The sequence below is a fragment of the Phasianus colchicus genome, chromosome 15 (assembly GCF_987193195.1).
Source record: "Phasianus colchicus chromosome 15, bPhaCol1.hap1.1, whole genome shotgun sequence".
In the NCBI taxonomy this organism is placed as follows: domain Eukaryota; kingdom Metazoa; phylum Chordata; class Aves; order Galliformes; family Phasianidae; genus Phasianus; species Phasianus colchicus.
The window spans coordinates 9713042-9734378 of record NC_143450.1 but is presented as its reverse complement, the minus strand read 5'-3'; the positions used below and the strand labels follow the sequence as shown (position 1 = coordinate 9734378).

The 21337-nt window shown below is 49.8% G+C and overlaps 1 protein-coding gene across 1 annotated transcript; it reads left to right on the top strand.

The window, feature by feature from the left end:
* Positions 1-4066: 4066 nt before the first annotated feature.
* Positions 4067-14916, top strand: STC2 (stanniocalcin 2). Its single transcript, XM_031598106.2, has 4 exons — positions 4067-4496; positions 6274-6416; positions 8005-8216; positions 11522-14916. The coding sequence occupies exons 1-4, from the start codon at positions 4346-4348 to the stop codon at positions 11913-11915; spliced, it is 900 nt and encodes a 299-aa protein (XP_031453966.2). The 5' UTR covers positions 4067-4345; the 3' UTR covers positions 11916-14916.
* The last annotated feature ends 6421 nt before the right edge of the window (positions 14917-21337 follow it).

Here is a 21337-nt window from a genome sequence, read left to right as displayed (position 1 = left end):
GTAGTCACAGAAATCACGTCTGCTTGGCATTAGCCGCCATATATTAGTTGTAATCGCACCACATTTTCATTTATATCCACAAGTAATAAAAAACACACGGATCTTCAGTTTGACTGCAGGAATAAAATCAATACATAATTCTGGCAAATTACTTGGAATTATAGTTTAACGGCATCTGGTTCATATATTCTGTAGTAAATTGTTGGCACCGACGTTGCTGCTTTTTTATTATTATTATTATTTGAACCAAAATGTTCTCAGAAACATGTGTTTCTCGTCCAACTTCCATGTAATCCATTTTACGAAGTCCACAAAGCTTGCAGAGTTTGAAACTTAACCTACCTGGGCAGCAGGGGCTGTTTCTGGACACTCATTACACAGCTGATTAACCAAGGAATAAACAATGCTGGCATGCAACCCAGCTCGTCTGTTGTTTTGGCTTTTTGTCTCAAGGAGTTGTCTTTCTCGAAATACCTCCCCAGGTACAATGTGTACATTCCACCCTGTTTTGCTCACAAATTACATACCTCTCTTTTATGTCAAGTCCAATATAGCTACACCAGGTTTTCTCATTCCACATAAAAAGTAACCAATTACTTGAGTAAATACCTGCTTTAAAAATATCGCAGAGTGGTTTCCTGCTGCTCTAAATACTAAAACGTTCGGCAGGATTTCTAACTCTTGTAAATCTTTCAAATAGTCCATATTTTATCAGAGAAGCCAAACCATCTTGAAACCTGGTGCGTAACTCGTTGGGACCATTTCTCAAATGCTTGGTTTTTACATAATCGGGAAAACAAGTCGGTGTCATTTGTAACATAATTAGCTCTTGACTCTTCTTGTATTTCATTTTCTGTGGCTTCATTGTCAACTTCTGCTCATTCATCATAAAAACTACAGTGACAGAGATTCAAAAATAATCGATGATAAATGGAGGAAAAGTGGCTTAAAATACAGCCCTTTGAAGCTTCCCACCAGGCCCACGTATACCGAGCCTAACAGGTTCTCCAGTGTCAAATCCCATTTCAGTCACCGTCAGCAGCTTTATTCGCACCATCCAAGAACCAACTTGTGGGAATTAAACCAACCTTCCCAGCACAGGTCCCACACTGGGAGGAACGAGGTCCAAGAGGCAGCTCCTCCGCTCTCCGACCACTTTCCCAGCGATGCTCTGCAGCTCTGGGCTGGTTCGTAATGATGTGTCATTTGCAAGTCAGCACCTTGCACTAAGCCCCGAGGTGGGGAAATTACCCAGGAGAAGAGGCAACACTAAATTCCCCCGTCTTGCTTCTTTTCTCAAGTCTGATGAAATACATTGCGCTGCTTGGGCTGCGCGGCACGGCTTATTGTACCTCTGCTGCAAAATGCTTTTAGTCACCGATAAACTCCCAGAACCCAGACCTCGGCACACCTTCCCCACAGCATCTTCTGCCCTTTTCAAGTCGCCGGCTTCTCCCCATGTGCCTCTTGCACAGCATTTTTCAGCCTTCACCAGCATGAGAAGGCCTTGCAGGGACGCAGCCCTGATAATAATCATGAAAGCACCTCTTCTCCCTACAAACCCCAAACAATTAAATGCTTCCCATTTAAAGGCAGTTGCAAAACGCTCATGCTTGATCATGTTTCGATCAAAGCACGAAACGCTGTTATAAAGTAACACCTATATGCATCAGTCAAAAGGAGCTCAGAAGTGCACCTCCCTAAGCCAACAGGTTGCTGGAATGAGCCGCAAGCCCCCCGAGGTCCCTCCTCACACAGCACCCAATGCATCAGAGCCAGACCCCATCCCACAGCCAGAAGTGAGCTCCCTACTGCCTGAGCACATCCGCAGCTCGGAGGCATCCCAAGGCAGCTGGAAAGCAGCCCTGAAATGGCTGGAATTGATAAGTGCTCTATAAAATCACCTGGCACTCATGCTGGCAGCCAGAGAACGAGTAACACTATTCTCCAGAAGATGCCAAAATTGCTAGAGCATGAATTGTGTGTCGTGAGCATTTTTTCTGACAGCTCTTGGTTTTACGATGCGCTCACTGCACCCTGCCTTGCTCGGGAAGAGAATGGATCCTATGATCCCAGAGCGCCCTGAGGAGGTAGAGAAAAGGGAGAAAATCCCACCGCTGCTCACAGCACTGCAGAGCAGAAGGCAGTGGGGAGCGTTCTGCTCGCTGTCAGCTTTCTCCACCAAACAGTGACACGAGGGGGTGCTGTGATAGGCAAAGGTTTGGTAAGGAGGAGAAACGTGAAAATAACCTTGGAGGGAGCAATCGATGCAATGTGGGCTGAAGGGGAGGACGGACTCCGTGTGGTTCAAAGGATGCTGTGAGCATGGAGGAGCTCAGAGGGAGGGAGTGGGATCTGGGATGGAGGTGTGGAATTCCTTTGAGTCAAAAGGGGCAAAACCCATCCAAAAATTGTAACTTTAACGAGGGGTAGAGGGATCTGTGAAGGATGGCTGCAGGAGAGCATCTGACCTGAAGCAGTGGAGAGATGACAGAAGGAAGTACCATTTGTGAGGCACGGAAATAAAAATCATTAAAAAAATGTTTCCTGCATATACAATACAACTTGCTGGAAGGAAACATCGGTTGTTGCCTTTCCTGCTGCACCTTAAGCTTTCCTGTCTGTCTCCATCCAAGCTGCTCTGAGCTAACTCAGCCACTGGTTTTCCAGCAGTGGAGATGAGAACTGCTAAGGGCAGGTGGTTAAACCCAGCAAAGGCAGTTAAACAGCAAAATTCTTCAGCAGAACAAATAGCAGGAGGACAAGGGCAGAAGGAGGGCCAGCGGGCACCAGGGCGAGGTAAAAATGAAGCAAACAAACAAACGTGCACAAGAAATCCTCTTTTCCATTGTCAAAAGGGCACGGGGGCTTTGCAGCCATCCACACAGCACAGCGAGCTGAGGGGGAAGCTGCACGCTGCAGTTTTCGAGGCAGCAGCGCATTGATAACAGGGAATTTCCACACGAGCTTGGCACAGCTAAAGGATTTGGGTCTTAAAATGATGTTCAGCAGTCAAACCCTACCGAACAATAAGCAAAACCTGCATGGCTCAGACCCAGTGAGCAAAGCTCCAGCCTGGGACAGGAGAGAAGACCCAGGCGAGCGGAGCTGAGGATGTCGGGGGCAGCAGGGGGAAAGCTGGGAGATGGAGCGCCTGTGCTGCAGCGGAGCCATGGTCCTGCAGCGCGGCGTCACGTCCCACCGAGGAGACCCCTGCTCGGGGAGGTGTGAGTGGATTTCCTCAAGTGCATTCTGACAGCTGTGGGGAAGGCAGCGGCAGCAGCTGGAGACATTCCTGACTGTGCCTCCCCCCCCCCTCCACCCGCAGCAGAACCCCCGGCCCAGTGAGCCCCGTGCAGCACCGGGGGCTGATGAAACATCTGATGTGCATTACAACAGGGTGAGGGGAGCGGGTGGCCCTGTCCGTGCCAGCACAGCACTTCCCATCACCTGCTGTACATTTCCCTTCCGACACCACCCCCCCCCCCAGCTACCAAGACCAAAAGGAGCAGCGAGAGCTGGGATGCTGCGGTGGAGGGGGGGGGGCTGTGAGGGCGATGCCCCCTCCTTGTAGACTGCACTTCTGGGGCCATGAAAGGCAGAGTGCTTGAGTGCCACGTTCTACCACGTCCCCCCAAGAAGTGATGGCTTTGTCCCATTTGTCCCCTGCAGAGCTTGCATGATCCCAAATCTTTGGAAAATAAAAATTAATTTTAAAAAAATAAGGGGGGGGGGGGGGGGGGGGGGAAGGGAGGAAGGAAGGAAAAGGAAAAAGGGAGGGGAAGATTTCCAAGAAACTCTGTGCAACAGCTGCTTTGGACAAGGCGCGGGGAGTGGGAGGGGGGGTTGGAGGGGGGGGGCGAGATGTTTTATTTTTTTTAACCAAGTCATGCAACGAGAGCCGAGTGCCGCAGGACAGCGGAAGCGGCCCTCCCGCCCCCAGCCCCAGCGCCCCGCTCCGTCACCCCCCGCAGCCCAGCCCGGCTCGGCGCGGCTCGGAGCGGCGCGGGGGGGGCCGGGGGAGGCGGGAGGCTGCAACCTGCCGCCAGGGCAGGGCCGGCCCCCGGCGGGCGGTCGGAACGGGCGGCGGCTGCCATTGGCCGCGACGCGGAGCGACACCTGCTCGGCTCCCTCATGCGAGTGCCACCGGGGCTCGGCGGGGATATTTGAGGCACCCTCCGGCGCCGCCGCCGACACTCCGCGCCGAGCAGCGCCGGGCACATGCGGTACGCGGGGCCGCGGCGAGCAGCGCGCTGGGCCCGGGTGCGGCGGCAGCAGCAGCAGCCCGCGGGGGAGGACGAGGACGAGGAGACGGCGAGGAGGAGGAGGAGGGCAAAGCGCGACCATGTGCGCGGGGCTCCGCGGCGAGCTGCCGGCCCTGGCCCTGCTGCTGCTCCTCGCCCGGGCGGCGGCGGGCACTGAGGCCACGCGGCCGCCCGAGGGACAGCCCGAGCGCACCCCGCAGCAGAAGGGGCGGCTGTCCCTGCAGAACACAGGTACGGCTGTGGGGGGCGGCGGGAGGGGGGGGATGGATCGGTGGGTTCTGACAGCTCGGAGCTGCCCGGCACGCGTGGCCGGGGGCGAGCGGAAAGTTTCCCGGCCCGGGGACGGAGGGAAGGATCCGTGCTGTGCCTCCCCCCGCGAGAGCCGTGCAGTGATGGAGGAGGGGGTGTGCGGGGGTCTCTCCTTCCCCCGGGCATTATCTGCCTCGAAAGAGCGTGCGCTCTGCTGGATCGCTTCCCAGCCGTGCACACAGAGCGCGGGATCCAGCGTTTCCCTTCCCCCCCGCTTCCATCCTCCCCCCTTCTTTCCCCCCCCCCCTTTTTTTTTTCTTTTTTTTTTTTTTTTAACACTCTCCGTGCTGCAAGACGTGTTTAAACACACACGAGCAGGAATGCACGAATGCCCATTAGGGACTGCCACATGTGAATCACGGCACTGTGCAGTTCTCAGCACGCTGGAGCCAGGACATGTGATCCGCCGAGGGTTTGCATCCGGATGCCAACACAAGCACTACAGCTGAGCTCCCGGCCCCAGAAAAGCCCGGCTCCGCGCTCCGCAGCTCCACAAAGAGCTCCATTTTTTTCCCCGGTGCGCGCTGTCGGGGCGGCCCTCCGCGGCGCACGACGCCGAGGTGAAGCCCGCAGCCGAGCGCTGGCCACCCCCGGTGCCCACCAGCACCACTCCGGGGCAGGTGAGAAGGAGGAGTGCGAGCCGGTTCCGAGCCGGTGGTTCGAATGAACCCCGTCGGGCTCCGCACTCGCATCCGCGCTGCGTGCGGGAGGCTGCGCCGAGCCGGGAAGTTGCAGCGAGCGCTCGGCAGAGGGACCGCACGGCACAGGGGATGCCTGGAACACGCTGCGGTTCGGAGGGGATTAGGCAGGCTCCCAAGAGCGAGCTTTAATTAAAGGTACCACTAGGGCACGAAGCGCAGGCATTCTTAGCATCCTCGGTCCCAGTCTAAAAGCTGCCCCTGTTTAACTTTATCCCTGGGCTTTTTCAGCAACCCCCTTCCCTCTGGCAGTGCTACCAACATTTTTTTTTTTTTTTTTTTCTTTTTTTTAAGCTAAATTAGAATTTTAGGGTTTTTTTTCCCTGTTAGCCAGCATTCTTTTAATGCTATTACATAACATCTGACAAGGCAGAATAAACATGTATGTAACTGCTAGTTCCAGTAGATCTACTTTACATGTTATAAATACATATTAAAATGTCTTTTCAATTGATTTTTGCCTAGGTGAGGACATAGTCTCAGCTTTATGCAACACAGTGCAAAGGACTTTGTTTATCAGTGGGAGTTTTGCCATTAACTTCATAGACATCAGCCCAGGTGACACCCAGTAGCCGGTGAGAACGCTGTGCCGTAGCACAGGATCCACCTCTCAGTGCCAGCAGCAGCCCATTGGGCTGGGAGCAGTCCTCTCATTTTGGTGCTGAGATTTGATGGGGGCTCTGTACAGTCAGACAGCAAGAATCCTGCCTGTCCTTTGCTTCTGGGGAATGCAGAGCGTTAGTTCTCATGTGAAGTAGCCTGACGTAAGTGTAGTGGATTTGGCACTTGTTTCTTAGATATCACTTTCATAACATAATGCACCCGAGTTTTGGCCTAATTTCTGCAGAAAGTGGGCATGCTGTGGGTACAATAACCGTTGTCACATGTGCTTTTTCTTCCGAACTGATGATGTTAGCAAAATCTCTCTCTCCCTCCCCTCTACCCACCAGCAGCTCCTCAGAACAGTTCTTCAAGCTAACTGTAATCAATGCTCATTTTAGCTGAGATCCAGCACTGCCTGGTTAATGCCGGCGATGTGGGATGTGGAGTGTTTGAGTGCTTTGAGAACAATTCTTGTGAGATCCGAGGCTTACACGAGATCTGCATGACTTTCCTGCACAACGCTGGAAAATTCGATGCCCAGGTAATGCAGCGAGATGTCCTATGCTTGGTTCTCACATACGCTTTGCATGTGTTTTTGCTCTTCAGCACATCTTAGGAACAATTTAAGGAGCAACCTGCTTTTGCCCATGACCAGCCTCAGTAGGATTTCTTTTCTATTGAAGAGTCCAGAATCAAAACCCAAGAGCAGTGTCCCAGCAGCCAGGCTGTCCCTTGCTCAGCTCCGTGGGAGGATGTTTTCCTGCTGTTCTCAGGATAACTAAATCAGAACAGCAACATAGATGAGCATGGTTTTCAGAAGCATTAAGCGGCTTAAGCTGCTACGTCATCTTTGTTTAAAGATGGTTCTGCAGTGCAGCTTGGGCTCCCAAGCTCATTTAGATGTATCAGAAAGCATTTCCCAACGTGTGGTTATTAAAGCATGGTTCTCCAGACTTGCACACAACCAGTACAGGCAGCCTCCTAAAGCTGCTGCATTCAAATCAGCCCTTCAGTTCAAGCACTGGCATTAAAATACATTACTTGGATGGTATGCAGTATTAAGTTCGTCTCCTTCATTTTCTCCCCAGACCGTTTATGCATCATTGAGACATCCTGTTATTATGTCTTGTAAACCTCCTCTCCCATTTCAGTGTGGAGGGGAGAGAGCATGACGGCGGGCCAGCGGCATCTGGCCTGAGCACACAGCCTACAGCAGAGCAGCAGCTCCACGGCTCTGCTGAGAGCCTGGCACAGGGGAGCTTAGGCTGACATTGCCACCGGTGTGCAGAGGGTTTGGCTAACTGCTCGCAGGGGCTTGTTTCTCCTAACGCATGTGGGTATCTAAAAGCCTCTGAGTTCAGAGTGCACTGAAGAGCAGGGCTAGCACTAGCCATTCTCTGCTTTCTGAAACACAAGAAATGATGTCAGGTTGGGTTTGCATACCAATTTTCTCTAATCCTTGTTTTCCCACTGTGCTGTGCATGTTTCACACTGAAGGGAAGGGCATGTGGGGCAGGGGGAGCAGAAGGGAGTGATAACCAGAGTAGTTCCTCGATCAGCAAAATACATTTCTGGGTTGAAACAACTTGGAGACAAAACCTGCTCACAGATCTGGGTGAATCTTAAGTTTGTATGAGTGGAACCATGCTGGTGTACCCTTTGGATAAAGGGCAGTGAGAATCTGGTCTTCCAGAAGCATTTGTGTGAAAGATTCCAATGCAGTTAAGAGATGTGGGAGGCTTCCACACATTTATTGCTCAGCAGAATGGAGGGAGTGAGCAGAGCTGCTAGGCTGTGACACACTTGGTGTGGTGTCAGCAGCACAGAGGAAAGGCAGGGATGGTTTTGATTCCCCCCAAGCAGTTGAATGAGTGAATTGTGAGCAACCTCATAACGCCTGTGAGGAAGCCCAATGGGTTCAGCTCCTCTGGAAGAGCAAGGCAGGGTTACTCAGTGTGATCTCTAAGGGCAAGGAAACAAAGAGAAGAGGGAAAATGCAGCCACTGAGTGATATCCCCAGCAGTGTAATAACCCCTGACATTGTCCTGCAGAGCAGCTAGCTGGGCATAAATCAGCTGCCGCGCTTAATGGGCAGAAACACCAACCTCCTCCATTTCTTTTCTTCTCAGGGAAAATCCTTCATTAAAGATGCTCTGAAGTGTAAGGCTCATGCCTTGAGGCATAAATTCAGCTGCATCAGCCGTAAGTGCCCAGCCATTAAAGAGATGGTGTTCCAGTTACAGCGGGAGTGCTACCTGAAGCATGACCTCTGCTCCGCTGCCAAGGAGAACGTCCAGGTCATTGTGGAGATGATTCACTTCAAAGACCTGCTGCAGCATGAGTAAGTGCCGCTGCGCAGCGCAGTCAGAGGCGTGGGAGCTCCTTCCAGGAGCACGGTGGTGCCAAGGGGTTGTGCATCTGCCCAAAAGCTGTTTTGCCTTCTTCTGGCCTTGTTTTCCCATGTGCAGCACCAAGGGAATGCTTTCTCTGCACAGGCTGGGGAAGACTTGCTTGCTTACATGACAGGTAGAGCAGAAGGGGGAAGGAGATCTGGGCAGAGCTGTCAGCAGGATAATTTCTTCAGTAAATACATACTTCCAAATGTCTCTCAGTTAATTGTCCTGGAAGGAGCTGCAGTCCCATAGATAATCTCCCATGCATCTTATCCCTTATTAATCCCAGATACCTTTTAATAAAACACAGAGGTGTGCAAAGTGAAGGCACAAGTCAGATGCTGAGTGGCTCTCATGGGGAACACGGCTGCCTCCAAGCACTGGCAACACAAAGCATGGCTGAAAGTGATCAGAGCTGCTCCATGGCAGCAACAAGCCAGGCACAAGCTTTTTTTACCAACTCTTTGTGCACAGATGCAAAATGCAGAGCCTGTTTTCCTTGCAGGCGAACATCTCGCTCCCAAACAGAGATGCAGAGCAGCAGACTGGCAGTGGCTGACCTCAGCACATCTACCTCCTGCAACCATGTGCCTTTCTATCCCCAGCACAGAAACCCCAAATCCCAGTGACTGTGACATTAATTTTTCACAGAATCAATGCTTTTTGACTGCTAGGCTTGCATTTTCATTGGTGGTCTGCATAGGTGCAGCTGCAGAGAGGAAGAGGGGCCCTTCGATGCCAGGTTACTCAAATGCAGAACTATTTGCTGGGTTTGTGCAGACAACACGGTGGCTTGAAAGCAAGGCCCTTTCTGTAGAGTTCTTGAGGCTGGGATGGGGGATTCTGCTGCACCCTGCACACCAGCACTGTGCTGTGAGCACCATGAACCTGCACTGGGTGGCTGTAAGCTGGGTGATTGGTACCCGTTAATCCTCCCATCACTTACAGATGAGAAACATGGGGGCCAAATGCTGTAGAAAGAGGAACCGAGGTACTCTTATTTTACAAGCAGGCTAAAGTAGCAATGGCCAAAGGCAGCTGCTTATTCCTAGGGTGCTGAACTGGGGGTTCTCAGTTTGAGAAGACACGGGGCATTCAATTGAGCACCTATAATTTGCATCATCTCACTTAGAGCCTCTTACACTTCATTTTCAGCATCTCACAATGTCTGAGCTCAGCTTTTCTACGTGGGGCTCCCCAAATAGAAGCCAGCCCGCCTCCTCCCCTCCCCTAAATTTAGAGGCCATTGCTGAAATTCTTGACCTAAGTAACTTGTTCAAGATCAATAGGCAAGTGTGGCAGGGCTGGAAATAAAATCATGTCTGCTGACTTGCAGCCTTGTGCTCAGTTCAGGTACTATGGTCAGGCCAGCTGAAATGCAAAAAGTAAAACAGTGAAGGAGAAATGGGCTAGTATTAATCCACAGGGCTCTGGCAGGCTTTGAATACCTGAAATATTTGGCAGCCGAGCCACTTTTTAGTCATACCAGCAGCCTTTTTCTTCCAAAGATCTTGTGCAAAGGTTATGCCCAATTTTAACATTTTTTTCTTTTTTTTCCCCTTCATATGCTCAATTCTCTTCCATCTTCTATTTTATGTTTAAGACAAAACCGAAGAGCTCAGAAGCCAGACTTGTTTAATTCTGGCTCTCATGATGCACATTTGGGCAGCGGAGTTTCTTCCTGAAGAGTCAGCTGCTGTGGGGATGTGGGTCAGACCCATTTGCTATGGTGGAAGTGGTGACAGGCCCTGGCAGACTTCTTGCTGTTGCATTCCAAATAGCTTTTTTTTTTTTTTTTTTTTTTTTTCATGACAGAAACAATCCAAACATGGGAAATATTTTGAGATAGGGGAATGGAGGGCTTTCCAAGATTAGTCATTCACAATGAGCTTAAGCAGTTGGGCAGAGTAAAATCAGGGTAGTGTCTGACGCTGATCATAATCTGTTGGTTTTTCTCATCTCCCCTGACTCATTTCCTGGGAAGAGGTGGTCATACAGGGCTTGTCACAGTCACAGGGCTGGCAGAAGGTGCCCTACCAGCATCCCATGCATGCCACCACAGCTGCGTGTACTGCTGAGCCCAGGTGACTCTTGATCTGCTGTTGGGATGGTTCCTTCCAACAAGGCTGAGGCACGTCCTTAGGGCCGGCTTGCATTGCCTGCAAACAGCTGAGTGGTTGTGTCAATAGACAACATCAATATTGACCCACAAAACCTGCGACCACAACTATTTTAAAATTGCTGCACTCTGTGACCCCTGGCGGAGGAAACGAGCCTCCTGTGCTCAGAGGGCGCATTGTGCGTGGCCATGGGTGGGAGCAGAACGGGATTTGGCCTTGGCTTGTTTGGAGTCCTTGTTTGGCTGGGACAAGGGACACACTGAAAGCTGTGCTTAACTCTGTAAGGAAATGAAGAAAACATTCGGTGCCACCAGAGTGGGTTTCCATGTGCCTTACTGATAAAGGGATCATGAGTGCAGATTGGATCCTGCTGCTGGCAGAAGTTGGCACCTGCTGCTCCAGGGGGTCTGAAGATGGTGAGAAAAGCCAGCGAACATTTGCCTGAATGCCTGCTGCTCTCCTCAAAGGAGGGAATGCCTGCCTGTTGCAGACTGATGGTCAGGGTGTGCTCTGTGTTGGGGTATTCACCGGCACACAGCAAGCTGGTGTATCAGGACTAGCTTCCTTTGTTGTGTCTCCTGGCTAATAGAGACAAAGGAGCACAGAAAGAGATAACCAGAGATGGTGGGAAAATAGCAGTTCTTCCATTTGACAGCACTTTAGCCAAGTGTGTAGAATCTTTAACGGCCCTTGGTCCAACTCCCCTTCAATGAACAGGGACACCTACAGCTCCATCAGTGCTCAGAGCCCCATCCAGCCTGACCTTGAAAGGCTGTAGACCTCTCATCTTTCTCTGGTGGAAGTAAGAGCATCTCCAGAGCACCTCCACTGCAGGAACAACCAAGGCAGACTCAGCACTAGAGTGAGGCTTGGCTCCACAGAGTGCTACTGAGTGCATTTCTTGCTGTGAGATGGGCAGTTAGAACACAGTTCACTGCACAATAAACATATGGTGCAGAACTAGCCCACAAGGGAAGAGATTTGTGCCCCCCTGGCTGCCAAGTAAGCAGGTGGCAGGAGATGAACTGATCACTATTGAGAGGAGGGGAAGGCAGGGAGGCCATTTCCCCAGTTTACTGATAGATAAACCCTTCTGTGTATTTATTTACTTTCATTGTTTCCTTTACCTCCAGGCCGTATGTTGACCTAGTGAACATCCTGCTCACCTGTGGCGAGGAGGTGAAAAAGGCAATAACAAGAAGTGTCCAGGCCCAATGCGAACAGAACTGGGGAAGTCTCTGCTCTATCCTGAGCTTCTGCACCTCCTCCATGCACAGCGATGCCATTCTGGGCCCTGAAAAGAAGACAGGTGAAGCCGGCAAAGCTGCTGCTGGCCGTGGGGATGTGCTGGTCCCTGCCGAGCCTGAGCACAGGGAGAGCTCGCGAGCAGCCAAGGGAGAGAGAGGTACCAAGGGCCACCTGAACGCCCATGCCCGGGTGAAGGCTGGGGCCCATGGTCCCAAAGGGGCGCATGGGATCATGGACCGGACGGACGAACTGTCCGACTTCTCGGACATCCGGAGGTGAGAAAAGGCACCGAACCCCCATTACCCACATCCTCCCCCTCTGCTGGAACCTTCCTCCGTTGAGTCCATCTTCCCGCCTATGGACATTCCAAAGCATTTCCCATTCAGAGGTCAAGCACAGGGCATTGCAAGATATATGGACCTCAGCAACCGTGTATATAGTAGCAAAGGGAGAGCAGTGGCAGTGGGTTATTGATCCAGCAAACTCAACACTTGAGCAGCCGCCAAATGTGGCAAAATGTCTCCAACTAAATTCTTTTTTCCCCTTTTTTTGGGGGGGTAGGGATCATTGCATGTTTGTTTGTTTGTTTTCTTCCCCTCTTGGGGAGAAGGTTACGGGAGGGCTCAGGCAGATGGCACGCAGCCGCTCATGGCTTAGCACCTCCAAGGGCTCCAGGCGCAGCCTTGTAGCAGATGGCTGAATTCCAGAGGGGTTTGGTTTCTGCCTGTAGCCGAGCAGGCAGGAGCTCAAGGCTGCCTGTGACACTCAGCAGTGAAATAGCCATCCTGCCTCTGGCACTGTGCAGTCTGGAGCTCCACACTGTCTGCTGAGTGACTCCTGAGCCATTGTCCCCATCGGGCAGCGCTGCCGACTTTAAGTGCCCCCTATTTGTTTTTTAACCACTGCATAACTTGACACTTGCTTATCCAGTCACTTATCGAAGGCAGTCAGCTTCCAGACAGAGCAGTCTGGCTGTTATTCACCTCGCTCCACAGCATGTAGGACCCCCAAGAACTCCTTCACAAACCTCTAAATCCCCCCACTCAGATACGGCTCCTCCGCACTGTGCACAGCCCAAGTGTTAGAGGATGGGCACAGGCTCAGACCATGGAGGACCCCATGTACGATGTTCTTTGCAGGGCTGTGTCAGAACCCCATGGAACCTTTCTCCTTAGCTAACATGGTGTGGTTTGTTGGGACGTGGAGCCCACTGTAACCCACCTGTCAGCTGTGGTTTATCAAAATGCCAAAGATAGGGAGAGAGGGCTGACTTCATTAATTGTTGAGACTTAGTGGAGATCAAGAGCGTCAAGAATTTATTATCTCTAAGCAGTTATAAGTGTGAGTGAGGTGTTCGGATGCATCTCTCCTACCCCCTATGCAATTACAGTTCTCAGGTTGCAGACCTGCAATCCTTTATCCCCAGATATCGTACTGGAAAGGGAGGGGACAGCACCATGGGGACACAAGAGTGAGTACTTCAGCTTCCTCTGGAGGCAGAGTGAGTTTTCTTAGAAAGTGGGAATCGCACCAGGGATTTGAGCCTTCTTATTTAGAAAGTTTGGGAGGAGAGCTGTGGGGGCAGGAAGGCAGTTGAGTAGGGACAGAACGTACCCAGCAAACCGATGTACGTTTGTCGCATGGTGGGAAGGAGCTGTATAAACAGTAGAGGGTGTTGGAATTTGGCTACGATTTCCAACTCAGATTTTAGCTACTGCTAAGTGAGCACAGCTCCTAATAGCTATATTCAGGGTTTAATGCATGTATCCACCTGCAGAATTTCTGGCAGTACTTTTAATAGAAGCCATGTAGGAAGCAAGAGAGAACCGCTAAGTTGAAGAGGTGTCTCCGTGTGATCACCAGGCCTTTGTTCAAAGTGACCTTGATCCCAATGATTCTAGCTGTGTTCGGTGACAAAGTTTTCATTCAACTTAGTTGGGAAGACGTGGGATCAGACCCAATGCAGTGACAAAGGCTGCCCTGACCCAAGGAGCAGAGCTCCTTCCAGTGAGCACCCTCTCCCCTTTGGTGGCATTTGGCCACCAGGTAGAACAAGCTCGAACCAAAAAGATAATTCAGGCATTTTAGCACAAAAAGAAAAGAAAAAAAAAAAAAAAGCCACAAAACAACCAACAAATCACTACCGACGTCATGTTCACACATCAAAGTAAAACAGGACATGTCTTTTGTTGGAGGTCCGATTCATCTATGGGAGCCAAACATACAGATCTATACGTCATTGAATGTCTCCATCAACATATCACCTCAGCATGCATACAGTTTTATTTGTATTCATTTGTTGTTCTGAGTGGGGAACATTGTATATTCCCCTTTGTCAATGGAAATCTCTGGGGCGGGTGGGCAAGCAGTGGGTGGGAGGGATTTTTGTATAAGGCATAACTTTTTTTTTTCCTCTGTGTGTGAAGATTTTATGTGTTCATCTACTGATTCCACATATGCTATTATTGTAAATATTTAACATTTCTATTTATTATAGTGTCTCCATTTAAAAAAAAGAACACTGCTGGCTATGATAATTTAAACGTACGTCATGACCTGTGTTGTATATATTCATGCCACTAGTATGGGTTTTTTTTTTTTATGTTTAAAGCTACGTAAATATAGTTTTATACAGTTCCATAATGTTATTGACAGCATAAATCATTTATTTATTGTTAAACCTTCGTTCACGTCTAACAAATAGGGTGCGTTTTACCTGAGAGTATTTTATTGTGACATCTACATAGCCTTAATTCTTTATAAAGTGAAAAAAAAGAAAAAAAAAAAGTCCATTTAGATACTGTATGATGCTTTAATTAACATTCCTTATGAACTCGCAGTTCATGGAGGAGGTTTAGCTTCAAAGCCAAGGTATGAATGTTTCCTTTACGCTTTGCATCTGGAATGAGCCTTGTTCTGGAATGAGAATACTGGGAGAAGCAAAATGCCTGCTGGAAAAAGATACCAATAAACCCTGGAAAATGCTGTCCTAACTTAAAGTGCTGAACTAAAAGGAAAAAAAAAAAAAAAAAGACAAACTGTCCTTAAATCCAAATCTCTGGGAGAAAAAAACATAGTAGTTTTATCTCGTGTAGAATTCGCAGCCAAATAAGCTTGTTAAAAAAAAAAAAAAAAAAAAAAAAAAAAAAGCATATGGCTTTAGACACAAAGCTCTGTACCTTTCACACTATTATTTTCCTTAAACACTAATAAATGTTTTGAATAAGTCTGAGGCTGGCTTTTGTGTAAGCTGGGATTTCGGCCGCTGCAATAAGGGGAAGAACGGCCCTTGGAAGCTGGGGCAGAGGTGGCTGTCCCTGGGCAGGGCAGCGTGAGCCCTCCCTACAGCTGCTGTCCCCACTGCGTGCCAGGGGCAGGGACCTCATCATTGGGGTGTGGTTCCCCTGGGATGCAGACTTTGTTGGCTGGTGAGCTGGGAGCTGACAGCTTGGGATGGGAGCAGAGATGGGAACGTGGATAGAGGTGCCTATGGAGTTCCTTTTGCCCACTGCCCAAAATGCCCCAGGGAGGTGGCCCAGCCCGGCTCTGCATGCAGCTCAGCATCCAAATTCTGTTTGGTTGGGGAAGGGGACCCGAGGTGGTGGCAGCACCAAGCAGGGGACAGAGCCATGAGCACTGAATTTCAGCCAGATCCATTAACAAGCACAACAGCAGCACTTCCTAAAAGCTGTGACAGCAGGTAAGGTTTGTCCTGTGTCTGTCAGAGACCCCTCTAGTCCAGGAAACTGCAAGAGGTTCCCCTCCACGATGTTACCATAAAGACAGAGTATCCATTTGGCATCAGCTGCCAACCATCAGAAATGGGTAAGTGAGGATCAGGCACAGACAATGGGATATGGATGATGGAATCGGATGATCTCAGAGGTCCCTTAAAACCCACGCCATTCTGTGATCTATGTGACAATATCTGTAATTTTCAGCTCATTCTGTTACCATCCCAGGAATTACCAATATCAAAATCATAAATGCTTTACAGAACTCAGCAAAGGAGAAAAGCAAAACCTTGCAGAAACAGCACTTTGTGTTGTTTTCAAAGTCATTTTCATACAGCATTGCAGTGTAGGCAGCAAGAGGATAGGGAGATTATGAGAAAGCACCTCAAGAACATAACACAGGGATATATTTTTTTAAGGCTGCTTGCATGAAAAAGCACATTTTTAACACTCCTTCTGTGGGGTTTAAAAATAACTGATCACGCTGCAGCCTTTGGATGAGATGGGCTTCGCATGCCTGAATGGGATCTGCAGCAGCTGAGGACCTGGAGCATTTCTTTGCCTTTAGGTGTAAAAGCTGTCTGCAACTGCCATCAAATAGCACAGCGAGGGGGCATCATTCAGGGGAGGGTATGACAGAGCTCACTGGGATGGGACAGACCATAAAGCAGCTGGAGCTGCTGCTGGACTACTCATCACATTATGAATGCCACTGCACCTCCTGCAGGAGCTCGTCCATACCCTCATGGCATTGCAGCCGAGGTAAACTCACTGTGCCCTCCCTGCAATTTCAACCAGAAAAGTAATTTTTCACCTCCTCGTGTGTGAAGTGGTGAGGCTGCACTCTGCTCCAGGGAGCGGTTGTGCAGCAGTGATGGAGAAATGGCCCTTACCTTCCCCTCGGGCATCACATCTCACAGAATGGCACAGTGACAGAGTGCTGATACGAGTACTGAGCACAGAAAGAAGCACTAAGATGGACTGCACAGCAGGAATGCTGCATTGCACATCCCCGAGAAGCGTATTACTTCAAATCCGTTTAATGCCACACACAAATCTGCTCCACGACTGGCCTGATGTTAGATCAATTCAGACTGAGTCACTTCACAAGTGGAGTAAGATAACCCAAATTAAGGCCACTCCAATTGCACAAGCATGTCCATACGAAGGTCTCATCTGACCAAACAAACCCCACCGAAACTCAAACATTTGATTCATTAGGATTTCTTCTTCTATGGGCTCCCTGTCTCACCTCCCTAAAGAACAAAATTAATTCCAGATTCTGGCTTGCTCCCACATGCCAAAACATTTACAAACATATACATGGTCATTTACATCTCCAGCCCATGCTGGGAACCGCCGGGGGCTCTGCATACCCCATCCATCCCATCAGGTGTATCCAGCACAGCCATCCACGGGCAGGGCAGGAGCTTGTGCTCACTGAGAAGCCTCTCTCACCAGTGCATTTTAAAAGCTATTAATTTTGCAACATGTCACCAAAAACACAAAACCCACTCCGTTTTTGCTGTGTCATTCATGTTTCCATGCTCTCCCTGCAGCCCCTTGGAGGAAGGCTTCCCTCACACCTGCTGTCAGCACTTCACGCTGAGCCACACAGAGATGAGAGCCTCCGGGCACCTGGACCCAAGGGTCACCCACACTGCAACCAACCCAAACCCACTCCTATGGTTTCAGCACTAACAAATGGTCCTGGCTCAGGGTTTGGGACTGAGCGCAACCGTATCATCAGCAAAATCCTAACCGCTTCTCTTTCTGTACGTTTCTTTAGGGAAAAACCAGTGGAGCGTTTCATTTGGAAATCAAAACCTCATGGCTGTCTTGATTGGGAATGTAAAACGGGGACTTGAGGGTTTAAAGCCATGACAAATTATGGGAAGCTGCAGGGGCTGAGAATTCCTATCTCCAAGGATGCCGACTGTTATAGCCTTGACCTTTTCTGCAAATACCATCCTCTCTTATAAAATGTGGCTTGGAGTTTATTTAGAAATTCTTTTAAAATAAGAAGTCATCGTCTCTGGAGAGGCTGCTGGGAGATGCTCCACGTAGATGGGAATTTAAGGTTTTTTGGGGGGTATTCCTCCCCTGAAGGATAGCAGTTCCCGGGGCAGTGCCACTGGTCTGATCTCAGTGCCTCCAGTGGCAGTGCAGAGCGATGGGTGCTGCAGTAGGGCTGAAATGGAGCCCTGGGGCTCATGCAGCACAAGAACAAAATGCCCCCCCTGGCAAAGCCAGCACCAGCTTCCCACTGCCATTAGGAGCAGCAGTGTCACAGCAATGGCAAGGCTAAACGCAGGCTGTGCTGTAACATGGACCAGCATCCACCCGCTGCTATCTGAGGCATTATGGCACGTAATCCCCTCTATAAAGCCCACTGCCATTTCTCAGATTTTCCTCACTTTGTATCTCCATTTCTCTACCCTGCAATCACACTGGGCTGCATTTGTCACCCAGGCATAATCCCACTTACATTGCAGAGTCTCTTCCTACCCTGGAGAAAAATGTGGTGGGAGGTGTGGGGAAGCTCAGTGAAAGCTGACAGCCAGGAGAGACTGGGAAAGGCCCACAGAGAGACTGATTTAGATGTCCTATTTTAAGACAAAATGAAGGGGAATTATGCACATTCAGCATTTTGTGAAACTGACATGAAACCGAGTCACTATGAAATCTATCTGCAGAAAGGCACGGTGCATGTGTTTGAAGCATTCCCTAAAATGTTTTTATTATTTAAAACTAAACACCATATAATACAGTGAGAAGAAGAAAAAAAAAAAAGGTCTCAATTTGCAGCAGGATCAGCCAGGATCACATCTGCTCTTGCACCTTTGCCAGGGTTTGCAGCCCACAACCGTGGCCATGGGGAGCCCCACTGCAGGCTGTGCTGCCAGGAGGGCAACAAGGCTGCAAAGAGATGAAATGCACGTTGGGCTGCAAGAAGAGTGAGGGAAAGCAGCGGGGGTGTCCCAATGGGGATGCCCAAAAGCTGAGCTGTTCTGCAGCAAGGAAGGGCAGCCGCCTGCTGACTGTGCAGATTCCTGGAGAGGAGAGATGCATTTTGTGGCTGGTTGCATTACATGGACCAGTGAAAGCCACAGCTGGCAATGCTGGAGCAGGGAATGAGGCTTGGATGCTAATTAACAGCACAATCTTGGTTTCACCAAAGCCTCTGGTGACATATCCTACCGATAGCAGCAGGGCGTTAGGAGCTGGAGCTGGGAATCACTGAAGCTTTCTGACTGCACAGCCTTATCAGGAAGGAGCCTGACAAAATCAGAAAATAGATGAGGCTGAAAATAATCTGTTCTCAAACATCCCACATGCAGAAATGCCTGAATCTGTGGGGGGGGGAGGGGGGAGGTTGGTTTTTTGTTTGTTTGTTTGTTTGTTTGCAGCTCTCTCTAAGCACAATTTGTGGAAGAGCAGGCAGTCCATCCACAGTGTCACCCAACAACTCCCAGAACTGCACAAGACACTTTAAATATCACAAAGATAAGGCTTCGGTGTTGCTTTTTAAAACCTGAAATAAAGTTTGCAAGGCATTGTGACTTTATATAGCATACTGCTTCAGTTCTGGCCATCCTACACAGGCAGGGTGCTCTCTCCCTTCCCTTCACCTGATCGCACACAGGAAGGCACAGCTTTGCTGCAGCCTGAGAAATGGCCCGGGGCTCTTTGCACCCCCTCACAGGACAGCAGCAGGATGCCACCACTCGTTTGAGTGAATACAGCAATTATTCTCAGCAATGACAGAAAAAAACTTGGAAGGGTGGAGTAAAAAAAAGACCAGGAAACAGCACTGAGAATATGTGATGATGCCATCTCAGCACACAAACTCATTCAGGAGCCTGCTTAGAACAAACTGTTCTTACAGTATTGCCAGACTGACCAGAAACAAGAAGAGCATTAAGGTCCAATTGACCAATAAGTTGGTCAGATCCTCTTTCATGAGACTGCCAGCCAAATTTGTAAACACTGAAGGTCAGATAAACACACAAATGTTGCAATTTATTGGATTCACATTCCTCTGGCGATTCACCTATGTTTTCTTCTGTCTGGGCTAAGGGTGGGCGGGCAGGTAATGGGAGGATCACATTTTCTACCAGCACAAGGCTTAGGCAGGACAGAAAGAGCAGAGGCTGTAATGGAAAGTCAAAGCCCCATAGGATAAAGAAGCTCCAGAGCAACACCCACCCTTGTCTTTGAAAGAAAGTTGTGAGTATTTTCAGATCTGTGCAGTTCTCCTGAGGACAAGACAAGGACTGAACTTATTCTTCAGGAGCCATAAAACTCATCGAGCTATTAGAAACCAAGGGAAGGTTTGCTTTGGAGGAACACCAGCAGGAAGGGACTGTCCCATGGGACAGCTCATCTGCAGCAGGCACCGTGCATGCCCAGCAAGGGAAGAGGCACAGCTCTGCATGCAAGGCACTGCTGGAATGCAGCAGCTGCTCCGTCCCTCTGTGCTTCTCCAGCAGAAGCACTGCAGGCCTGTTGTTAGAGACCTCCATGGGACTAAATGCATGACTCGTGCTGGTGTCCCTCTGTGTTATCTTGTATTGGCAGAAATCCTTCGATCGCTGTCTCACAACAAACCAAAATCAGTGCAGCAGCATAAAGTTGGCTCCACACAGTGCTCCGGCCAACCAACACACAACAACACAGTCAGGCAGTGCATTTGGGCTGGCTGTGTGCTGCTGAGCCCACAGGAGCTGTGGCAGCAGTGGCACCTCCTCACAGAGCGTGCAGCTCGTCAGAATGCTGCTCCTGGCAGTCACAGCACAACAGTCCCAGCTGAGGCTGCAGCACCACTGGGGTATGTATGGATACAGCAAAAAAGGATTTGGAGTCCAACCAGGTCAGGGGAAAATCCCTCTTTCAGTTTGAAAGCGTTTCTCCTTGTACTATCACAACAGACCCTCCTAAAGAGTCTGTCCCCTTCATTCTTACATCCCCCCTAGATCCTGACAGGCTGCACTCAGGTCTCCCCAGAGCCTTTTCTTCTCCAGGTTGAACAGATTTCAGTTGGACATAAGGAAGAACTTCTTTACAATAATGGCAGTGAGGCACTGCACAGGTTGTCCAGGGTGGCGGTGCCCTGTCCCTGCAGACACCCACAGTCAGGCTGGAGGGGCTCTGAGCACTGATGGAGCTGTGGGTATCCCTGTTCATTGCAGGGAGTTGGATTATGTGGCCTTCAAGGGTCCCTTCCAACTCAAACGAGTCTACAGTTTTGTGATTCCTGCTACAGAGCTGTATGTATAAGGCCAATAGAAAGAAAGATATCAGAACAAACAAATTCCTTGCAAAGCAAAGCAAGGAATTGCTTTTTTGTCAGGAGGATGGACCTGGCACCAAAACGAAGGCCACAAAAAACAACCACACTGCCTCCAAGCTCAAGAAAACAATTGCTAAAACTCATTCACAGTAGAAGAAAATGCGGTGGAGGTGCCTTCAGTGCTGGTCAGGAGCCGTGCAGGCAGCAGGAACAGGGCAGGGAATCGGCCCAGCGCTCCACCAGCACAGCCAGCTCCGGAGTTTCCAAAGACAGGGCAGCAACTCACCCCAGGGCACTGACGCTTTATTTTATTTCTGGCTTTGAACTTCAGAAAGGCGCAGGATCCATGGACGTGTGCTGTTGCTCACATCAGGTAAATGTACCCCGGGTTTCTGTTTCAGCCATACACCCTTTGGAAAGCGGCAGTGCCTGCTTTCCATCTGACAGCAGCACAGCTGAACAAGAGAGATGCAAAACTAATCATAGGGAGAAGGGAGCCAAAAAGGGATTCCAGCAACATGAAAACCAGAGGGAAATGCCAGAGTCGTGCTATCTGCGATCAGTATCTGTGACCCTTCATTTTCCAAGAAGTAGCGATGATAAGGCAGCTCTGTCCAGGTGAAAGATATCAGCAGGGCTAATTGTAGCTGAGCAGACGGATTCTCATGGCTGTG

Bases quoted from the DNA above. Each gene is read 5' to 3' on its own strand.
- STC2 (XM_031598106.2), top strand. From the start codon at position 4,346: ATGTGCGCGGGGCTCCGCGGCGAGCTGCCGGCCCTGGCCCTGCTGCTG. The intron at 4,497-6,273 runs GTACGGCTGTGG...TGCTCATTTTAG, and splicing joins GCTGTCCCTGCAGAACACAG to CTGAGATCCAGCACTGCCTG. The intron at 6,417-8,004 runs GTAATGCAGCGA...TTTTCTTCTCAG, and splicing joins CTGGAAAATTCGATGCCCAG to GGAAAATCCTTCATTAAAGA.